The 19,595-nt window shown below is 39.0% G+C and overlaps 1 protein-coding gene across 7 annotated transcripts in view; it reads right to left on the bottom strand.

Annotated features, from left to right (window-relative positions):
- The window catches only part of sbf1 (SET binding factor 1), a 102,664-nt gene that overhangs the window by 20,571 nt on the left and 62,498 nt on the right, over window positions 1-19,595 (bottom strand). For 5 of the 7 annotated variants that reach the window (XM_069192190.1, XM_069192191.1, XM_069192193.1 and 2 more), the window contains 20 exons: window positions 18,460-18,537; window positions 18,135-18,248; window positions 17,564-17,692; window positions 17,031-17,129; window positions 14,855-15,059; window positions 14,497-14,609; window positions 13,409-13,558; window positions 11,047-11,115; window positions 10,635-10,793; window positions 10,173-10,432; window positions 9,676-9,848; window positions 9,510-9,583; window positions 6,555-6,747; window positions 6,259-6,386; window positions 4,695-4,870; window positions 3,589-3,666; window positions 1,828-1,964; window positions 1,161-1,368; window positions 756-952; window positions 161-298 (listed from right to left, as the gene is read on the bottom strand). In XM_069192190.1, the coding sequence (XP_069048291.1) occupies window positions 161-298; window positions 756-952; window positions 1,161-1,368; window positions 1,828-1,964; window positions 3,589-3,666; window positions 4,695-4,870; window positions 6,259-6,386; window positions 6,555-6,747; window positions 9,510-9,583; window positions 9,676-9,848; window positions 10,173-10,432; window positions 10,635-10,793; window positions 11,047-11,115; window positions 13,409-13,558; window positions 14,497-14,609; window positions 14,855-15,059; window positions 17,031-17,129; window positions 17,564-17,692; window positions 18,135-18,248; window positions 18,460-18,537 (2,878 nt within the window). The remainder of the gene's footprint in view (window positions 1-160; window positions 299-755; window positions 953-1,160; window positions 1,369-1,827; window positions 1,965-3,588; window positions 3,667-4,694; window positions 4,871-6,258; window positions 6,387-6,554; window positions 6,748-9,509; window positions 9,584-9,675; window positions 9,849-10,172; window positions 10,433-10,634; window positions 10,794-11,046; window positions 11,116-13,408; window positions 13,559-14,496; window positions 14,610-14,854; window positions 15,060-17,030; window positions 17,130-17,563; window positions 17,693-18,134; window positions 18,249-18,459; window positions 18,538-19,595) is intronic. The other 2 variants (XM_069192194.1, XM_069192196.1) reach the window with 1 other exon arrangement.

Genomic DNA, 19,595 nt, shown 5'->3' with positions numbered 1-19,595 from the left:
AAAAGAATGAAAGTTTAAAGTGGTTTTACTGAAGATACAACCATGGAGTGCAGCTGACAGCTAAAAAATATCTTCCTGAAATGACAGAAAATCCATCTCTTCCATTATTGGTATTGTGGTGTGTGGAGAGGTTATTTCAGGGGGTTTAGTGCAAGCTAACCTGAGCTGCTCATGTGTGCAGAGGTGAAGCCACTTAGTGTGTTTCTTCCACTGGCATCTGAGTAGGAAGGCATGGAGTTGATAATGGCTTGTAGATATTTCTCTTGCTCCAGACTGGTGGAGTCTGTCTGGGAGGGTCCTGGAGAAGACAAAAATATACTGAGAAGCCCATAAAGTCCATATATTTTAACAAAGAAAATAATCTAAAAACGAACTCTCATTTAGTTCTGGGAGAGGCACGCTACACTGCATGAGTAACGTAATACCACAAAGCAAAAAAAGAAGAAATTAGCGTCACTTGTTTATATATAGATAGAACCACAGTTAAAATTCCTGATCGAGAAGTCACAAGAAATGCTCAGTCTACACAGCGGCTGAAGTTTCCTTTAGATCATTTTCAATTCCCTGCTTTTGTTCCTTGTGGTCTGACTGGCTTCAGTTCCAGAATCCTGTAATCTACTGTGGTTAGGACCCATGGGAAAGACCCATGATTATACCTCCTGAACTTTTGCGGTTCTTCTGCCCTGCTCATTCTAGATCTCTGCATGCCTACCATGCATTAACGCTGAGGGTGTGTAGACAGAAGTACTGGTTACCTGCTGTCGGCGCATTTGGGGATTTGAAGAAGCCCACCACTCCCTTGCCATGAAGGCCGGCAGACCGCAGTAGCACGGCCTTGGTCCGCGAGTTTCTCCAGCATACTACAGGGAAGCGGTTCTGCCTGTAGCAGCGGGAGATCCGCTGGATGGTAGTGTCTGGGATACTCTGCGGTACAATCAACAGGCCGGGGTAGCTGCAACAGGAGTATGAAATCAAAGCAAGGTCAAAGATCGCTGTGTTGATCTTGTGGTGGAAATAATGCAGCTTACAAGGGAAAAAAAAAAGAAAAAACATCATCAAAAAGGACTAATTTTTTGCACTGAAAAACATATTTTAGGGCAATTCAGACTGACTTGTTTATAGAAAGCAAATGCCCGGAAACTTGGCTCCAAACAGCTTACCTTCGGCAGACAGTGTACATGCGGTTCACAGTAGAGATCTTGAAAGGCTCATTCTTTGACCTTGTCAGGCTGCTGCTTAGTGTACCAAGGCCTAGCCGCTGGTAGTCCCTGCAACACGCCCGCTCCACAACACTGCTCATTGTCTGTCTGTCGGAGGACTTGATGGTGGAAGACATAGTCAAGGAGCTTTTGTCCACCTCTTCAGACACTGATGGGGCAGAGCACGCATAAGAAAGCAGCAACCAACTGGTTAAAAGCAATTTGTAATCTGCTATGTTCGACTGTCCTAATCAAAACAGCAACTCTAACACAGACTATTGACATTCCTTTCCTTCATAAAATACAGTTACAACAAAACATTACATTACTGGAAAAATGGACCAATATGCATCCTTCAGAAATTTTTTTAGTAAGATTTATCTGTCTTCCACTACATGACAACATATTTGTTTTACAGTTTGAAATCTTTCTTATGTTCTTAATTTATTTAAACACTACCAAGAAAATGAAAGTCAACAAAGCATCCTAGTTCAGAAATGTCACGGCACAAACACAATTTAAGAAATGCTTAGCCTCAATAAACAGGAAAGGAAGTCAATTCAATATATTCTATCTTGTTTTACCTGAAAGAGTCACAGAGGTCAAAGTGAGGGATTAACTTGCTCACCCGAGATTTCATCTTCATCACCCTGAGACTGGAGACTGTTCCTGTAGTCTGGGGTGGGAGGCGTGTACTTCTTGCGTGTCACATACTGACGGCCAATGGTCTTCTTGGCATTCTTCATGAGGTTCTTGGAAAGAGTCCTGCATTCAAATGATGAACAAATTCACAGTGAAATCAATGTGCCTACAGAGAGAACATACACAGGTCATAAACCTCTACAAAGACGGCATGCAGTAGAATAATGAGCAACCTTAACCAAAGCCATTGGGTTAGAAAATAAAGAGAAACCTTCCACCTGAAGTTAATTAATTAAACTGAACTCTAGCTTATCACTGAAGTTTCTACCTTAAATTTAAAATGAAATTCAGGAATGTGAAGCACATGATTCAAAACGATCTCCATAAAGAACTTTTTGAGATCTTAAGTGTGACTTGAAACCAAACTGTATTACATGAAGCATAAATAGACTTGCGAACGGCACCCATCCATATTTAAGAAACCAAAAGCAAAGAGAAGAAACCCTTTCTAAAGCAGAGCTAGGTATTCCCAAGCCATGACTGGGGTTGAATCACATGTGATTGTTCTAATACATAACATACATTTGATAATTTATCAGAATCAAAACCCAGACACCAGTTTTTCACCCACTTTCTTTAAAAATTACTGACATACTGATTTGTGTTGGAACTGGCACTGACCTTACAAACCATATTTACTTAATTACAGGGTAAGAATTATAAGGAACAGAAAAGGACCAGGATCAAAGGTGCACCAAAGGCATGCAGAGAGGAATTCCAGTGTTGAAAACATTTAGAGTCTGAAATAAATCACTAGCACTGGCAAAGATCAAACGAATCGGATTGGATCTCGTGCATTATATACATTATTTACAGCCAAATTGTTTGTATTACTAATGTGGACATGGGCATATAAAGTATGAATATGGAGTCACTACAGGTGCATACAACGTGTTTTTTAGAATTTATTATCGAAACATTTTTTACAAACTTATTTTGTTTCTAACAAACTAACAAATTAAAACTTACACTTTATGTTTCTATTAAAGATGTCTATAAATATTTGTGATGTTAGAAACAATTATAAATTACTATGTGTTCCTAGACTTAAGGTTAGGGATGAGGCTATGATCAGAATTAGGTTTTAATTAATTTAGTTGAGGTTAGGCAGTCTCACGCTTATGTTAGTATACTGTTTAAATCTATTAATATACATTTAATTTCTATCATGTTCATTAATGCCAGTTACAACCCCTAATCTTAAGTTTTAACAAATTCACATAGAATCTAAATCAACACCTTCATTTGTAGGTGTGCACATGTATATAATAAAACAATACATTTAGGACAGGCTCCTTGCATATACCTACACAAAAGATGAACATATTTCTTTAAAAAAGAATTATATTTACAATGCAAATATATGACAACCTAGTAGTGTTTTAGCATTAAGTATTTCATAGTGATGCAGTGTATGCAATATACGTGGAATTTGTGATCGCTTACTTGTGTTTGTTAATTTTTTCCCTCTAGAGAACAGCCCAATAATGAGTCTGAACATGCGACCATCTACTGCATGGGAAAAACAATGCTGCTTCATCATCTGAATAAGACACCCTAAAGAATAATGGCATTAGGAGGCAGACCTGAGCCTCTTTTGTTCTCTCACAAAGACATTCTGCCAGTGCTAATGTTCCTTCCATACCCTCTAAATAAAAATGTTTTGGTAGTCTTTTTGCAGTCTTACGTAGTTGAGTGGCTCATACGCCCCATGGTTAAAACACCCGACTTGAGACCGTGGAACAACTCGTTCGTCTGCCAAGAACTGAGGCAGAAATACAGATACATTTGTACATGGTAAGCTGCCACCAACAGAAAATGAATAACGAAAATGAAGAAAAACATGCAGCTGAAAATGCAGAAAACAAACACGTAGACAGTAAGTTGAGACTGCATTTCCGGCTGCATCAGAAGGGGTTATAATAGAAACTAGAAAAAAAAATCTGTACTTATGAAAGAATTCATAAAAATCACCATCATAAAGAGATAGAAACCCACTACCTTCAAACAACGAATATTAAGTGAAAATGAACAGTAGTCCATTTCTACCTCCTTATACAGTGTGCCAGTGTCAAAACAACTGGATTTGTGATATTTTTATCAGTGTACCGTTTAACAAAAAAAACCCACTAATTTGCTTTGATAGCACCAGAACAAGGAATCAGAAATGGTCGAAAAAACTGGTGAAATGACTGTGCTTTAGAAAACATCATTCTCCCACTGCTCATATTACTGTAGCCCAGTGTCTTTAACCAGCTCTGATTGTAAATTCCTTTCCTGAAATCTCATCCAAAGCATTCTTAAAAATGTTTTGACATGTGAACTTTGACCTTCGATCTCTTTTGTTGTGAGATAACCTTTCAAAACCTGTGGAAATCATGGAGGATGATAAGGAAAATATCTAGCGGATATCAGCATATTCTGTCCTATATATTACAAGCAGCTGCATACAGACTTAACCCTTGTGTAGTCTCGCAAGTTATCATACAGTATAACAATTAGACTATTACTACATGCATCCCATATGCAATTTGCAGATTTCACATAAAACGTCAATCAGCTTAGTTACAGTATATGTGAACAAAAACATGCCTATACTTCTATCGACAGGATGTCCCACAATCATTACAAATTCCCCGAGGGAGCCCCTTACTGATCAAAATAACCCATGTTAGTTCTTACTTTCCATATGCTGGGAAGTGAAGCTTATTTTATGACTTGGTAATATCAAAAAGCTTTGCTCACACTTGATATTGAAATAAAATGCTCAAAAGTCTGGTAACTCAATCTTACTTTAAAGACTGGTTCTTCTCCTTATGCTTGTGCTCGACCACCAGCTTGGACGACTGCCCCACAGTGAAAGCAAATGTCCCGTGGACATGCTGTGGGTAGCGCAGCTTGTGGATGTGCTTCCTCAATATCTCTGCCGAGTCTGAGGCTACCTCCTCATCAAAAGCGATCTTCATCAGCTGCCGCACAGGGAGGAAGCAGAAAAAAAATAACAGCTTTTACTTCTCAAGTCAGCGTTGAAAAGAGACAAAGATTTGCTCAGATGAAATGCCAAACACTCATGTTTTTTTAAGATTTCATGCCGAAAACAGTGCAAAATACATAATGGTCCACCATTTGCTGCTCAATTGGAAACATATTTTTGGCACCTTTTGGTTTACAAGACACAGATGTTCACCTATTCATTCTGTGGGGCCTCCATAGCAAGCAACTCATACCATTAATCTTTTGTTACACTTTGCCGTATAAGATAACATAAGATCACTTTATTGGCCATATAACTGTAATGATAGAATTTCATGTATTAGGAATTTATCTTTTCACATACCCCAACTTTCTTTCCACGAGACACACAGACAGGAGCTTGGGGTCCGAGCGCAGAGACAGACATTTATACGGTGCCCCTGCAGCAGCTGGGGTTAAGGGCCTTGCTCAGGGGCCCAACAGAGCCACCGCACCACCCCATTATAAGGGTTTGTCCCCCAAAGTGAAAAGCGGATGTCTTGCAAAAAAAGTGGCCTTGATCGTGGACACTAGTAGTCCCGTGAGAGTGAAGCAGAAGTAGACTGATAATTTGTCTTCCACTGGGCTCATGTGTAGAGGGGCAGCTAATAACATGCACTGAATGCAATACTAATATATTTGATTTTTGCTGAGGGTGATTCTAAGGGCTTTTGTAGACAGTGGGAATATTCAGGTGTAAAACAAAAGTAAGACTGATAAAGCAGATGATTTAACTCAAGGTTTCTGTGCCTGTTTAGGTTCAAATACGATTTTCAGAGTTGTGTTTTGCTGTGCTGTTTCTGCACAGACTTGTGAAGAGAAAAAGTGAAGCTATGTTACATCACGCAGCAGGCGTTGAAGAAGGGCATCTCTGCAATTCTGTGCAGAACTGTGAAATTTCATGCTACAAGAACATGATCAAAGTCAAGCAGAAAATAAAACGTATGGAGAGTTGTAAACAATACTTGTTGAAAGCACTTGTTTTTGATTGTGCTTGTGTTTTAGAGCAAGGATATGGACACCTGACCCCGTCAGACAGGCGTATATAAAATGATAATGCAGTTTAATCTCCAAAGGAGTAAGAACAGTTTCAGCTTCCACACTACTGCTGTGTTTGAGACTACTGAAACGTTTTATATTTCTTCACACCTCTCCTCTTGTTATCCCTGAGTGTCGATACTCTTTCTTCCCTGCTCCCCGCCCCTTCTTAACTACCCCGTCTTTTGTTCATCCGATGATTTATTATCTGTCTGCTTCCCTCTCTCCCTCACACCTGAGGAAGGCTCCACAGCCAAAACATTGCATCTCTTTTCTTTTCCTTTCAGAATGGTTTTATCATTCTTACCTGGAATGTACAAGATCGCAACTGCAAGCCTTCTTGGATGAACTGTTCTGCCTGCAGACTCACAGATATCTTCTTTTCCTTTGTTAGAGATGCAATGGGGAATGACCGCGTTACCACCTGCTCTCCCACTGGAAACACAGAGGGAATTGTTAACGAGCTCTGCAGCACAGAGAAGTGAGTGGATCAGATCTCCATTTCCAATGCAGAAAAAGGCAGCTGATCGCATGCTGACCAATCCCGGGATACAGGGTGAATTAATTAAAAATGTCCCTTGTGTGCCTCTTTTGTTATCTCACCTAAGGGGTCATTCGGAGTTCCTTTGAAGATCAGCCTGTAGGTAGTAAGGAAGATGGCGCCCTCTGCTTGGAGTAAAGGAGGCCCCCCCAACACCCCAGTGGCCTCCTCTCTACCGTCTCCTATCAGGTACACCCTCAGCCCATCCATTACCAGCTCCTCTCCCACTAGCAATGCTGGCCTCAGCAGCTTTGGCTGGAAAACAAAATAAAATAAACCACCATAAATTCTAATTACCTACCACCTTCCACCCATCACATACGGTATATATATACACACAAATGTAAGGTATAAACCACGACGGGCCATGTGGAGGATATATACCTCGAACAGGACGCTGCTGAGAAGAGCTCATATAAAGTATACCCCTGGAGCCGCACAGCCCAGTGTGGTTTATACTGCTAATATCACGGGTACTTGTCACATGAGGGAAAAAAGATCATTAGAACACTTCGGACTGGACTATAGTCTTATTTAATTCAACATGAACTCGTTTAGGTAAACTGCAAATCTGTCTTGATTCAAAAGTGGCTTTCAAATGCAGAGGATGGAGCACAAGCCAGTGATGCAAATGGTTTGGACAATGAGAAAGGCCAGAAAAACAGCTATTGTGGAGATGAAAACTGCATCTTGAAGTGGGTTGAGGATAAAGATAAAATTGAACCCCAGCCTTTTGTGTTTTTTAGTGTGTGCGTCCAGCAGCTTTGAAGATTTGTTTTCTGACCAATGTCCAGCTGTAGCCATTAGTTCCCTGGATTGCAGGCCAGCTTTCGGAAGTTGCTTCACTGCTCACTGTTCTCCTCTGGTGGAGATTGTGTTGCATCAGGAGGTGGACATTTTGAGAAACGATTTTGTTAAATTTTGTAAAATGCTGTTCAGACAAATGGGGTCACCGGGCCTGACAAACATCAGACACCGCAGGTTCTCACTTCTAGAGTTTGTCAAGTTTCTTGTGCTTATTTGTAAAACGGTTGCGAGAGACAGCTGCAAAGTCTGTATCTATTCTCCGTTATCTCAACGTTTTCCTAAAGTTCTGATCTCAAGGTTAAAAAACCAGGGAATCTCAGGGTTATAAAAATGGGGGAATAAAAGTGCTCACCAGTGGAACTTGTTGCTCTGGGATTAAATGGCTTATTTCTTTAAATCTGCTGCACATAATTTCTAATCTTTCAGTACATTGAGAGTTCACACTGTTGTTTTGTTTTCCTCTTTGTTCTCTGTTTATTTCTGTTAAAGTATCTTCTTTTAATAGTTGCTGGTGCATTTATTTTTTGCTTCTTTCAAGTAGGCTACATTCTTCATTGGGGATGTTGGTGTCGTATTATTGCATTTTTTTCCACCCCGAAGGAAGAGAACTGGTGGAAAGTCTCATATCCAGCAGTGATTTTAGAATTTATGATGGCAGTTGGTAAGGGAATTTAGAAAGCGAAGTGCAATGATGTATACCTGTAACTAGGCTCATTGCATGTTAGCCATGGCCTGTGCAGCAATGTGTTTAGACACACTGTTATGCAATGCTGTTTAACCTTTTAGAAGCTATTATTCTTTCAAGTCGTGCATGAGTGTTTCTAAAGAGTTAAATGACTGGCCATGTGAGAAAAATGCCATGCACTGACAGTCACGTTAAAGGTAAATGGGATTAATATTGTATGAGAAATCAGTCAAGACTCTCTGCAACAACAACAAAAAAACAACACAATTTGCAATTACATCACATTAACAAAGAACCAAATCAATTATTAAGAACACAACATTGATTTTTAATCCAGCTTCTGAATATAAACTAACACGTCTTATCAAAATTAATTTTGCCTGTAGGATTAAGAGACAAAGCAGAAAAAATCATTCAGCGTAATTCCTACAGTGCAAACAATAAATAAATAAAAAGACTCGTTAATGTTAGTTCAGGTGTTGACCAGTGCTGCTGTTAACAAAAACAACTAAATAATTACATAATATAAATACATTAATTAAAGTAAAGAGCTCTGTTCTGGGTACATCTCTCATTAAATAATATACAGTATCCTACATTTTAAAACACTCCATCACTAGGCAACTGAAAACAAGACTTGAGACTTTTAATAAAGCCCAAGTTAGAGGTTCTGGGGCTCAGATACTGTCCCTTTATTCTCACTAAGAAAAGCTGCCTCAGAATTACAGCTGGTTTCTGTATTGTACCTCAGACCAGACACTGGATATGGTTAGAAAATGAACAGCATATTAAGCACCCAGAAATGGAAGAAGACATACTGGTATTATATTTGGTGCTTTATCCAAATCAAGCATGGATAAATAGAAGTTTTAAAAAAAATAAACTCAGGCCTTGTACATTGTTCACCTGTCTTGGCTTTTGCTTTATTAAATGTATTTATTAAGATGGAAGAGGATGTGCTTAATGAGAGTACAAGGGATTTTCTACTGCATTCCTGTTCAGGGTTTTCAGACACCTATGACAGATGAATACCCTTTAGTCACTAACAGGAATCTGCTGTTTTCACACAGATATTACATAACCTGAAGCAGGCTGAAATGCAGGTGTGGCCAAGATCAGGAAGTACAAGTTCCTTTTGTGGGAATGAGTAATATTCTTTGAAGGATACAGTACTCTGAGACAAGGCATATGAAGTTGACAAATTAACTGCAGGTATTTGTGTCCAAAGTAATTTGGCATTTGTCATCTCAACACCAGCACTTACCAACAGTAAGTACGAAATGCTTCAAACAAAAGATTCACTTCACCCTTCCATGTGGTTATGCAAGCATTTTCTTCTGTTGTTTAAATTTAGAGAGCTATACTACAGGGGCAACTTTTTCAGCATGCACAGCTGTCTGCTGCTAATCACATGATGCCATTTCCCAGACGTACCTGCATCGGTACTGGACTTTGAAGTGTTGGGTACCCTGCTTGTATACTACATGCCTTTCTCCAGCTTTACATAAAAATATGAATTGGTTACCTTTTGTATGGGTGGCAGTCTCTTACTTTCCCTATGAACTGCATCCAGGGTCTCGATGTGCATCTGAACAATATCTGTAAAAGAGATCGTCATTCCCTTGTCATTTAAGAGCACAAGCCAAACCAAAACATGAATCTTGTAAAAACAGCTACCATGCAAAGAGTACCTGGAATCATGGTGTGAAGGGCTTTCAGGTGCTCATTGGTCACACCACTTTCATTACAAACTTTGTCCACAAATCTGTTAATGAACCGCACCACTGAGTTTGCAACATCAGAACTCTCGGCATCCTCAAAGCCACTTTCAGTGTCGTAGCTCTCAGCCATACTTCCCGCGATGCTGCTCAGGACACAAAGACCAGTGTAAGCATTAGTTGATAACACAGGCGTGCTGTGATGAAAACTGACATTTGTTTTTATTATTATGTATAGCACATTTTGCATTTTAATTGTCAAACAACTACAAATCCCCAAAACATCCTCTGAAGCTCAGCCAGAGAAGGCTCATATTGATTTGTTTTCTGATACGAGTGCAGTACACTTGTTAGCAGGACATTTTATAGCTTCATTGTCAGCTGACATTCTTTTCTAGGTCTCTCCACTTGGAATCAAAGCAGTTGCCCGTCTGCGCGAGTAGCTATTCTGTCCGGCGACGCTGACCGACCTGTTAGTGACAAAGCTGTTGCTGACACTCTCCACATCCCCCAGGCCTGTGCTGCGCAGGAGCCGGTTCTTGCTGGTGTCAAGGGGCAGCAGCAGGTAGCTCATGCGGTTGGCGTAGTGAATAGCCTGGCTGAACACAGTGCTCTCTTCCTTCTGTATCAGCTCCTGCTGTTTCTCCTTGCTCAGGGTTGGCCACAGCCTCCGCTGCTCCGAAGCAATTTCCAGCGCACATTTGGCCTCTTGCACAGGCTCCTCTTGGTCCTGGTTTGGACAGAGGCATTAGGGGAGCTCGCAACTGAAACAAAGACCCTCATCACCTTTTACAACTCTGGGTTCCCCCCCCCCCAAAAGCAGCCTCCAGGAAGAGTTCCACAAATACATCTAAGGAAACACCACTTTTTTTTCTTATTTATGAATGTTTAGTTGACTTTAAACAATAACACCAAATCTATATTTTTCTTACCGGACTAGGGTGTTCACCTTCACTGACTTCAACATAAAGTGCTCGGATGTGGTTCTGGACATCACTGTAAAACATGGCCTCCCAGAACTGCATGTTGGTCCAGACTGAGTGCTCCTGAACACAGCTGTAGGCAAACTGAGTGATTCCAGCTCCCAATTTCTACAAGGAAGGACAAAAAGCACTCATTCATCCAGACATCTTCTAGACACGGCTTACAGATCTAGCTGAGTAACTACACCTCTTAACCTAAACAGAACTGCAAACTTACTTTTTTGAAATCATAGAAGCTATCTAGCACATTCAAGTTACAAATCTTCTGAACACAACGGCATGAAGGATATTTGCCTAAAAAATACATCTTAACCTTTTCTTGCATCATGCACTGATGATTTATAAAGTTTGTTGTACTTACTCTACAGAAAGCAGTAACAAGGGGTAAAAGTGCTGCTGCTATTCCATATTCATCCGTGTGAGAACAGTCCTAAGAGAAACAAACCAGGGTCAAACATTTCCTTTAAATACAAGATAACGTGTCTCCACTTTTTGAGAATTATATACACCTTCCATACACTAAGTGTCAGTAGGATCAAAACCACTTAATCTTAAATTGTGGAGGTTATCCAGAAAATTAAAGGCAGAAATAATGCAAATTCAGTAATGTATGCATAAAGATTGCTTTCCCATGTTTATCTGGTAAAGTGTTTCTAGTGTATAAAACAAAAGCATGATAATGGGATTAAAATATGTTACACCAATACCGTATCTTTTTACCTTGAAATATTACAGCTTGTGAGCATTGCTTCTAGAGAAACAGACATGCCACCACGAGCCATAACAAAAGCTTATATTGTACCTACATTAAAGTAAATTCTCAGTGTAATATGTACACTACAAAGCAGTGATAGAAACACAAGGAATTTGGAGTGCTTTTCAAAATTAGTAACAATTTAAAGAAAACAAGTCTTAGACTCCAGTGAAATATCCACTGTAAAGTTCAAAGTAAAACCAGAGCTTCAGTTATGAAATCTGTATTTTTTTTTTATTGGCCAATAGTCAGGACTAACCTTTAATTAAGCAAGCAGGAGATGGGGACGTCCAGTCCATGAAAACTGTTTTTAGCGTGGTTTGCACAATGTGTTAACTGCAAGTTAAGCTGAGTACCCAGCCATCCATTTTCTAACCACACACACGAGCCCACTAGGGCCTATTGTCCCAGAAGCCAGTTAACCTACCAGTATGTACTGCTGGAGAAAACCAGACCCCCTGGAGGAAAACCCACGTGAACACGGGGAGAACATACAAACTCCATACAGACAGCACCCCCACCCCATGTTAACCATTGCACCACTGTGCTGTCTTAAAGCTAAATAGTGTATTTATGTTTTCAAGCATACAGAACAATATTCCTAAACCAGCACCTCCCCCAATATGCAACATACTGCCTCATGCCAAATGGTGTATAAAAAAAATCATATTTCTGTGAAATATTTATGATAATATACTGTTTATTACAGTATATTATGTTGAGGCTGATACTTTCATAGTTTTACCTTTTAATCAACAGAAGGTTAATTATTAATGACAATACTAGGAATGACATTGCCACACATCTGTGATCCTTAAACAGTTGAACTGATTATAATATAAGGTTTCTGGCTGTGCTAACTGTCAAATAATACACTGTCCTTTAAACTATAATTACAGCTTTTTAAGCAATCCTTGTGTACTAATAAGGAAAAATGTTTTCAACACTGCCTGTGGTTTAGATACTTTTTGTACTCATCTTTAAAATCTTAAATGCTGTATAAATAAGATATGAAACATAAAATCTTTTTCGGGATTGAAAATAAACACTGAAAATGGGAAGCTCCAAATTACAATTCACTTTGCCCTTCTTTTGCCTTGCACCTATGTTTATGTGTCACTTTTGCTTAGAACATTTTTGCACCACTTCATCAAAAGAACAATTACTTGGTTTCAGTCCCCTAGTACCTGATTTTTACTGAACACATCTATCTAAGCACATCTATTAGGGTCCTGTACATGCAGATGTGGGATGCACAACACAGTAAAAGAAAGATAAGCAGTAGTGAGCCTGGTCAGTACCTGGATGTGAGACCTCCTGGGAAAAACTAAGGCTGCTGCTGGAAGAGGTGTTAGTGGGGCCAGCAGGGGGCGCTCACCCTGTGGTCCATGTGGGTCCTAATGCCCCAGCATAGTGACAGGGACACTATACTGTAAACAGGCGCCGTTCTTCGGATGAAACGTAAAACTGAGGTCCCAACTCTCTGTGGTCATTAAAAATCCCAGGGCGTTTCTCTAAAAGAGTAGGGGTGTAACCCCGGCGTCCTGGCCAAATTTCCCATTGGCCCTTACCAATCATGGCCTCCTAATAATCCCTATCTTTGACTTGGCTTCATTACTCTGCTCTCCTCCCCACTAATAGCTGATGTGTGGTGAGCGTTCTGGCGCACTATGGCTGCCGTCGCATCATCCAGGTGGATGCCGCACATTAGTGTTGGTGGAGGGCAGTCCTTATTACCTGTAAAGCGCTTTGAGTGGAGGGTCCAGAAAAGCGCTATATAAGTGTAAGCAATTATTATTATTATTATTAGAATAAAGCATACTTTCATACAAGTAAACCAAAAATATGTTATGGTCAGCGGGAGTCAGTCAGTAAATCTGATGATTCAGAGCATGTCACTCCAGTGAAACAGTGCAATTCACTCAATGCTCTTTAGATAGACTGCAATAAGGATGCAAAGTCAAGTCACCTGGAGGGTGCAGTTCATCATGCGGACTATGTAGTCAAACTGCTGGTCGTCTAGCACAGCGCGGTTCTGCTGGACGTGGAGGTTCAGCTCCTGTGTCAGACAGTGCCGTGCAGCTCGCCCCTTCAGTGCTCTCAGAACCGCTGGCAACAGCTGGCGGAGGAAAGGACAATGAGCAGGGCAAACATCAAAACACCACCCAACAGCACCAAAAGGCTGTGAGCTCAACACAAGCCAGAAATTCAATTGCTGGAGAAAAACTATTTGAACTGCTGTTTAAATTCTAAAGCAACAATGCCACTGAGGCACAAGGGTATAAAGGACACTTGGTAAAAGGAAAAGTACTTCCTTAATATTCCTTTATAATATAATTGAAATAGTAAAGGACCTAATTCTAAAAATGAATACCAGGACAAATATACCCCCTAATGGGCTTTATGATTACAGAGGGTATCTTCATTGTCACATGAATATAGATTAAAAAGTATAAATGAAAAGTAGTATATTTATAATTTCTTCCCAGTGCAAGGGCATTTGGTTTACAGATTTCTAAACTCTCCAATACTTTAAGACTGTTAATGAGAAGTCACCAAAATGCAGAAGATACTTTTTTCAGTATTTGTTATGAAAAACCTACTTCAGTAAATAAAGTATTGTTTCAAAACCTAGGAATGCAATAGGCTTACACTAACAATTATATTTTGATTGTTATATTTTGTTAGAAATGACTCCACCATATACCTTGTTTTGTCAGCTCTTGGCATTTAAATAAAAATCAGGCTGTAAGTTTTACCAATGATAACTTAAACTTTTTCTACCACAGTCACTTCAGTTTTACTAGTTACAAAAGAATTACATCACCTTTGCAGATAACGCAAACTTTTTAAGTACTGTAATTTTACAGAGCTGTTGCAGAAAGCCACTACCAGAGAATCTGCTTTATTTAAAACGTCCTGAGGATGATGTGAAAAGAGCATTCAAATTGCGTCCTACAGAGGTAACAGTCTTTCATTAAGAAGAAAACTCACTTGAACAAGCTCAGAAACATTAAACTTTTATCTCCAGAGCTCTTAATCGTGTACAACACCTACCTTTTTCGCCTCTAACATTTTGTTTTCAAAGATGTATGTAATGCAGTTCCTGACCACCTCCAATCTCCGGGCACTGTTAGCAAGGACATTTCCGTTCTTGTCCACAATGGCAGCTGGAAAAACAATTCCAGATTGTTTTAATTAAGAAACCACAATGGCAATAACAAACGGCTGCAGAATGTTTTTGTTTCCTTAATTTTAAGAAATAATGAACTGAAATTTGCAGATGAATGTTCTGAAAGAATTAGACACACATTCTGTGAATTGCCTGCTTAGAGCTTAATTGTAGAGCCCCAAGTGACATTTCACTAGATCCTGAAACTCAGTACAATAACCCAGTACAAAACAACAGACTTACTAAGAGGAGGTCCTGATGGAACCATGCATTTCTTCTCAGCCTTGACAGCAGGAGGTGCTGTTCTCAGTTTAGCAGCAGCATGGTCAATGAAGAGCTGCACTGTGACGTCATCCAGGACAGGGAAGGTTGTCTGATGGGATCGCAGGTGGGAGCCCTCAGTTGGCTTCTGAACCTTGTGCATGGCTACTGCTGGGTACGGGTTCTCCTGAAAATATATATTTTTAAAAACAATGGTTTACATTGCTGTTTATCATCTACAGTTCTAATAACCAGGTGTATAGAGTGTTTTCCCCCAAATTTAGCAACTCTATAATCAAGGGGGTAAAAAAAACTGTAGATTGGTCTGAATAAAAAAGGCCATTTAAAGGATTATATTTTAAAAAATAAATAAACATTTTCTTAACTCTGTAATCAATATCTTATTCTAAAGTTACACATTTTGAGGCAAACAATAGTTTTTTGTGAAAATCTAAAAGCGCTACATTTCTATTTTTATTTTTTATTACACAGATATTCACCTTCTTCCAATAATCTCTAATTTTGTTAATTTGTGGTGCATAACAGATTTCTTTAAATGAATATTTTAGTCAAAACGTGAATGTTCAACATTTATGAGTAGAAGTAAAACATCAGTAATAAGTACTTTCTCTCTAAGGTCCCTCAGTTAAAGTTGTACAAAGGTACAGATCAGGAAAACATTATTTAAAAAAAATTAAAAGGAATATCGATATTGACATTGAAGTCAATCACTAAGAAGTAGAAGGTGTATCGAAACCACCCAGAAGCTGCCTATATCAGTCTATCCCTTCATACTGAACAGCCAGGCAAGGAGAAGCTGGTTACACTACCACCAACAGGCCAACTGCAGCACTGAGAGAGCTAAGATGGGAGAAAATGTCAACAAAGAGTCAACAATTTCCTGGGCTACTCAACAATGCTAATCTGTACTGCAGTATGGAAAACGCATCTCAAAATTCTGAGTGATGTTTGCATGAAAGCATTTAAGGGATCTTGCAATCTTGTGGCAAATAGTTTGTGGTCATACAAGAAGAAATAATGCCAAAACCGAACATAATGCATAACGTCACTCTTTCTGTCAAGCATGGTGGTGGCAGAACTAATGTTATGGTGCAGCTTCACATCAGCAGAGTCTAGGAAGCTCATCAAGACTGAAGATAAAATGGATGGAGGAAAGTACAAACAAAACTTAGTCCAAAACATGCTTCAGTCTCCTTAAGACCGAAAATTAGGATGTGAATGTACCTTTCAGCAGGACAACAACCAGAAGCACAAGGCCGGATGCTATATAAGAATGGCTTAACTAGAAGAAAGTGAATGTCCTTGAATGGCCATGTGAATTTCCCACTTGAATCCAATACAAAACCCTCGTGGCACAGAGGTTTGAAAACTGCTTATACCAACGACCCACAACGACCACTACAGAGGTTGACTAGTTTGTAAAGAAGAAAAAAAGAATGAGTGTAAAATGGCTTAATCCCCACTGTGCAAGTCGGTAGAGACCTATCCAAAAAGACTCGCTGCTGTAATTACTGTCAATAGTCCTTCCACCAAATACTAGCTTTGGGGGGTAAATACGCAATGAACGTAGTTTTTTAACGAACAAGAAATCATTAACTCCACACTGAAAAGCAGAAAGAGAGCTTTCATAGCTTCAATATTCACATTCACCTGAGTACTGTAACTATCCAACTAGATTGAACCAGATTATCACCAAATTAAGCCTACGCTGAAATCATTTGGCAACACACCCAGACTTAATTGTTTAGAACTAAACAAATCAAGTGATGATGATGTCATGGTTTATTTTGTCTGGCAACTGACTGTTCAGTTTACTGTGGATAGCTGCCCCTAAACAAATATTTAAAAGGTAATTACACAAATTTTATCATTTTGTTTAACTTCATGACACTCAATGTTGTATTAAGAATGTACAAGGTACCCGAGTAATATAAACAGTAACATGAAACCAGGGACTAGACAAAATCCGCCTGAATGCATAATTTGTTTTTGTAGGAACATTCTACTACATATACTTCTCATTTACCAAGAAAGCCTCCCTATAATCTTCACCATGAAAAACGTCAGACAGCAAAGCACATGAGAGTTCAATTCATTGGAGCGCACAGGACAGTAGGGCATTGAAAGAAAAACATACGTTTTTGAAGAGCTGTTCCGCCAACTCTTTGATGTGATTCATTACTTTGTGAGGGTTTCCTTCTTCCAGTCGTATCCTTTCAACCTCATTAGCTATGAGCTGGGAGGCAAAGCAGGCAAGCCAGTAAGTACAGCAGAGGATGCACAAGGTGTTATTTCAAGTGCTACAATGTTCTTCTGCCTATATTGTATTGGTAAACTACTGAAATTCTACAAAAAATGTTGTTTTAGAACTTTTTTAAAAAGTATTTCTTATGAACAATACACTAATAAAATTAGTGGCAAAATAAAAAAGTTAATAATTTATATGAAATATTTAAAAAAAGAAATCCCTAAATTCCTTAATTTTGGAAGAGCATGTAGTGTCTAAGTATGATAAGTCATACTGCAAGAACATGAAAGACACTTTTGTAACCAGGTATAAATGTAGTGCACTAATAGGCTATATTTAGAAGATATTTGCCTGGGATCTTAGTAAACCTCCGTTTTTTTTAAACTTTAGCAATAAGAGCAAATAAAGAAGATATGCATTACATCGTCAAAAAGGTCAATTGTTCTATACGGTGGTCCTCTCTCTGACACAAATCCAGCAAACGCCATCCCGTCCAAAACCTTCATCAGAAAGTCATCCTCTGTCAGTGCTCTCTGCCCCAGAAATGCTACCTGTACAAAAGCAATAAAGGAAATATTTAAGAATACCATTGCTGTACACTGTCATCTTATCTTCAGCGGGCAAAGCCTTTGACAGCCCAGTCTCCTTGACTGTCCTCAATAATCTGCACATAAACAGAGTTTACTAGGACACACCTTCAGTTTACACATGGAAACAGCACAGATGTCTCTTCACACAGTGAAAACTCCAATGTCAAACGGAACTACTGTACCACTGAATGGCAGGCAACTGCCAGATTACACCAAGAGGTACAGTAGTGCACTCTGATAGCTTATCAAGTCGCTTGTTACTCACACCTGAGTAACAGAATGTATAAGAATAATTCCAAAGTAGTGCTTTGCATCATGTATATGTAACTTCTGATGTGTATAATCATTTGTTTTTTTGATGACGTTTGATAAACACAGGGAGCTACGAGTGCGTGACTCCGACCTTATGAAATCGGATGACTGGTTCCGGGTGGATACGAATGATATGCAGACACCAGCGGTAGCCCTCAAACAGCTGTGCAAACAACCACAGGAATACAGCACGGATTTCCTTATCCTGCAAGATGGGCCATAAAAAGACAAAAAGTGAAACAAATCGCTTTATAATACCCATAAATGTTTAACACGTAGCTGTTTATCAATGCAATTAATAGAATTATTCTTTTAAGTTCAGTCTGATTAAATGTTCTTAATACTCATTGCATATGGTCCCCATGGACAAGATGAGAAAAAAAACAAGCTGAAAAAGTCATTGCTAACTACAGTACCTGGATTTTAAGGGTGGAGGGCTGTATTGAAGTTGGAGGAAAAGCATGATCTGCTACCTCCAATTCAGGATCCAAAACCTAAAAGGAAAAACAATTCACTTTCAATAAACTGCCAGATGCATGGAAATGATAAAAATAAAAACTCCATAGCCAGAATATGATTTCAAAAAGGTTTAACATTCCAAAAAACAATAATAATTCACTTTTAATACATCTACCATGATTTCTCAGAATGAAATATGGAGTCAATTTGCAGCCTCTACAATACTAAAAGAAGTTGTAAACATCTTGGCTATTATAAAAGCTTTATTTGGTGTTGGGATGAAATGTATAAATTTTAATTATTTTTAGCAGGTAAGGACCCACCAGAAAAGAGCTTCATTAATTCAAATACAGTTAAACCAAGTGAACTGAAGACATATTACATCTTTCTTCCAAATGTTTTCCCTGTGTCCAAATACCCCAGTACACATTATATTTACTCGAAGAGACTAGAAAGACTGGAGAAGGCTCCATGCACATACCCCAACTAGGTCTGCACTCCAGATGATAAGAAATAAAAGTTTGCATGCTGGGCATGTGGATATACTGTATGTTTTATGAAGAAACACAAAAATGTGCTTGCATCCACTAAAATCTTCAGCACTGGAGACCATCACTAGAGCAATTCGATTCTGACCATTTACAGTAGGTTGCATCAAAAATTTTTGAAGAACTAACAGCTGAGCAACTAATTTATTGCAATCCAATAGGCATGATGACTAAGTTTGAAAGAAAAAAAACGATGTTTTATTGAAGAACACAATATTAACACATTAAGGCAGAAAGCTTGTATTTCCACTTTTCTTTTATCATGAACTGTTTCTTTTAACTGTTTTGTCCGAAACTTAAAGCAATTCACATCCTGGGACGCCTACTTAATAACAGCACAGTATTGTGAAGTACTTACAGTAACAACACAGGCTATTATAAAGTTATCAAGTACTTCCCGTCTCTAGGATGTGGTTTAAAGTATGAAAGCACTACATAGGAAAAGGCAGACAATTCTGTACACTTAAAAATGGGAATGCAATTACTTTGAAAATAAACCAAATTTTCTGTCCTGACAAAGCTGTAAACTACTGTAAATAGAGATG

Source organism: Lepisosteus oculatus, chromosome 7 (genome assembly GCF_040954835.1).
Source record: "Lepisosteus oculatus isolate fLepOcu1 chromosome 7, fLepOcu1.hap2, whole genome shotgun sequence".
Taxonomy (NCBI): domain Eukaryota; kingdom Metazoa; phylum Chordata; class Actinopteri; order Semionotiformes; family Lepisosteidae; genus Lepisosteus; species Lepisosteus oculatus.
The sequence above is the reverse complement of the archived record's forward strand: the minus strand, read 5'-3'. Positions and strand labels throughout refer to the sequence as shown.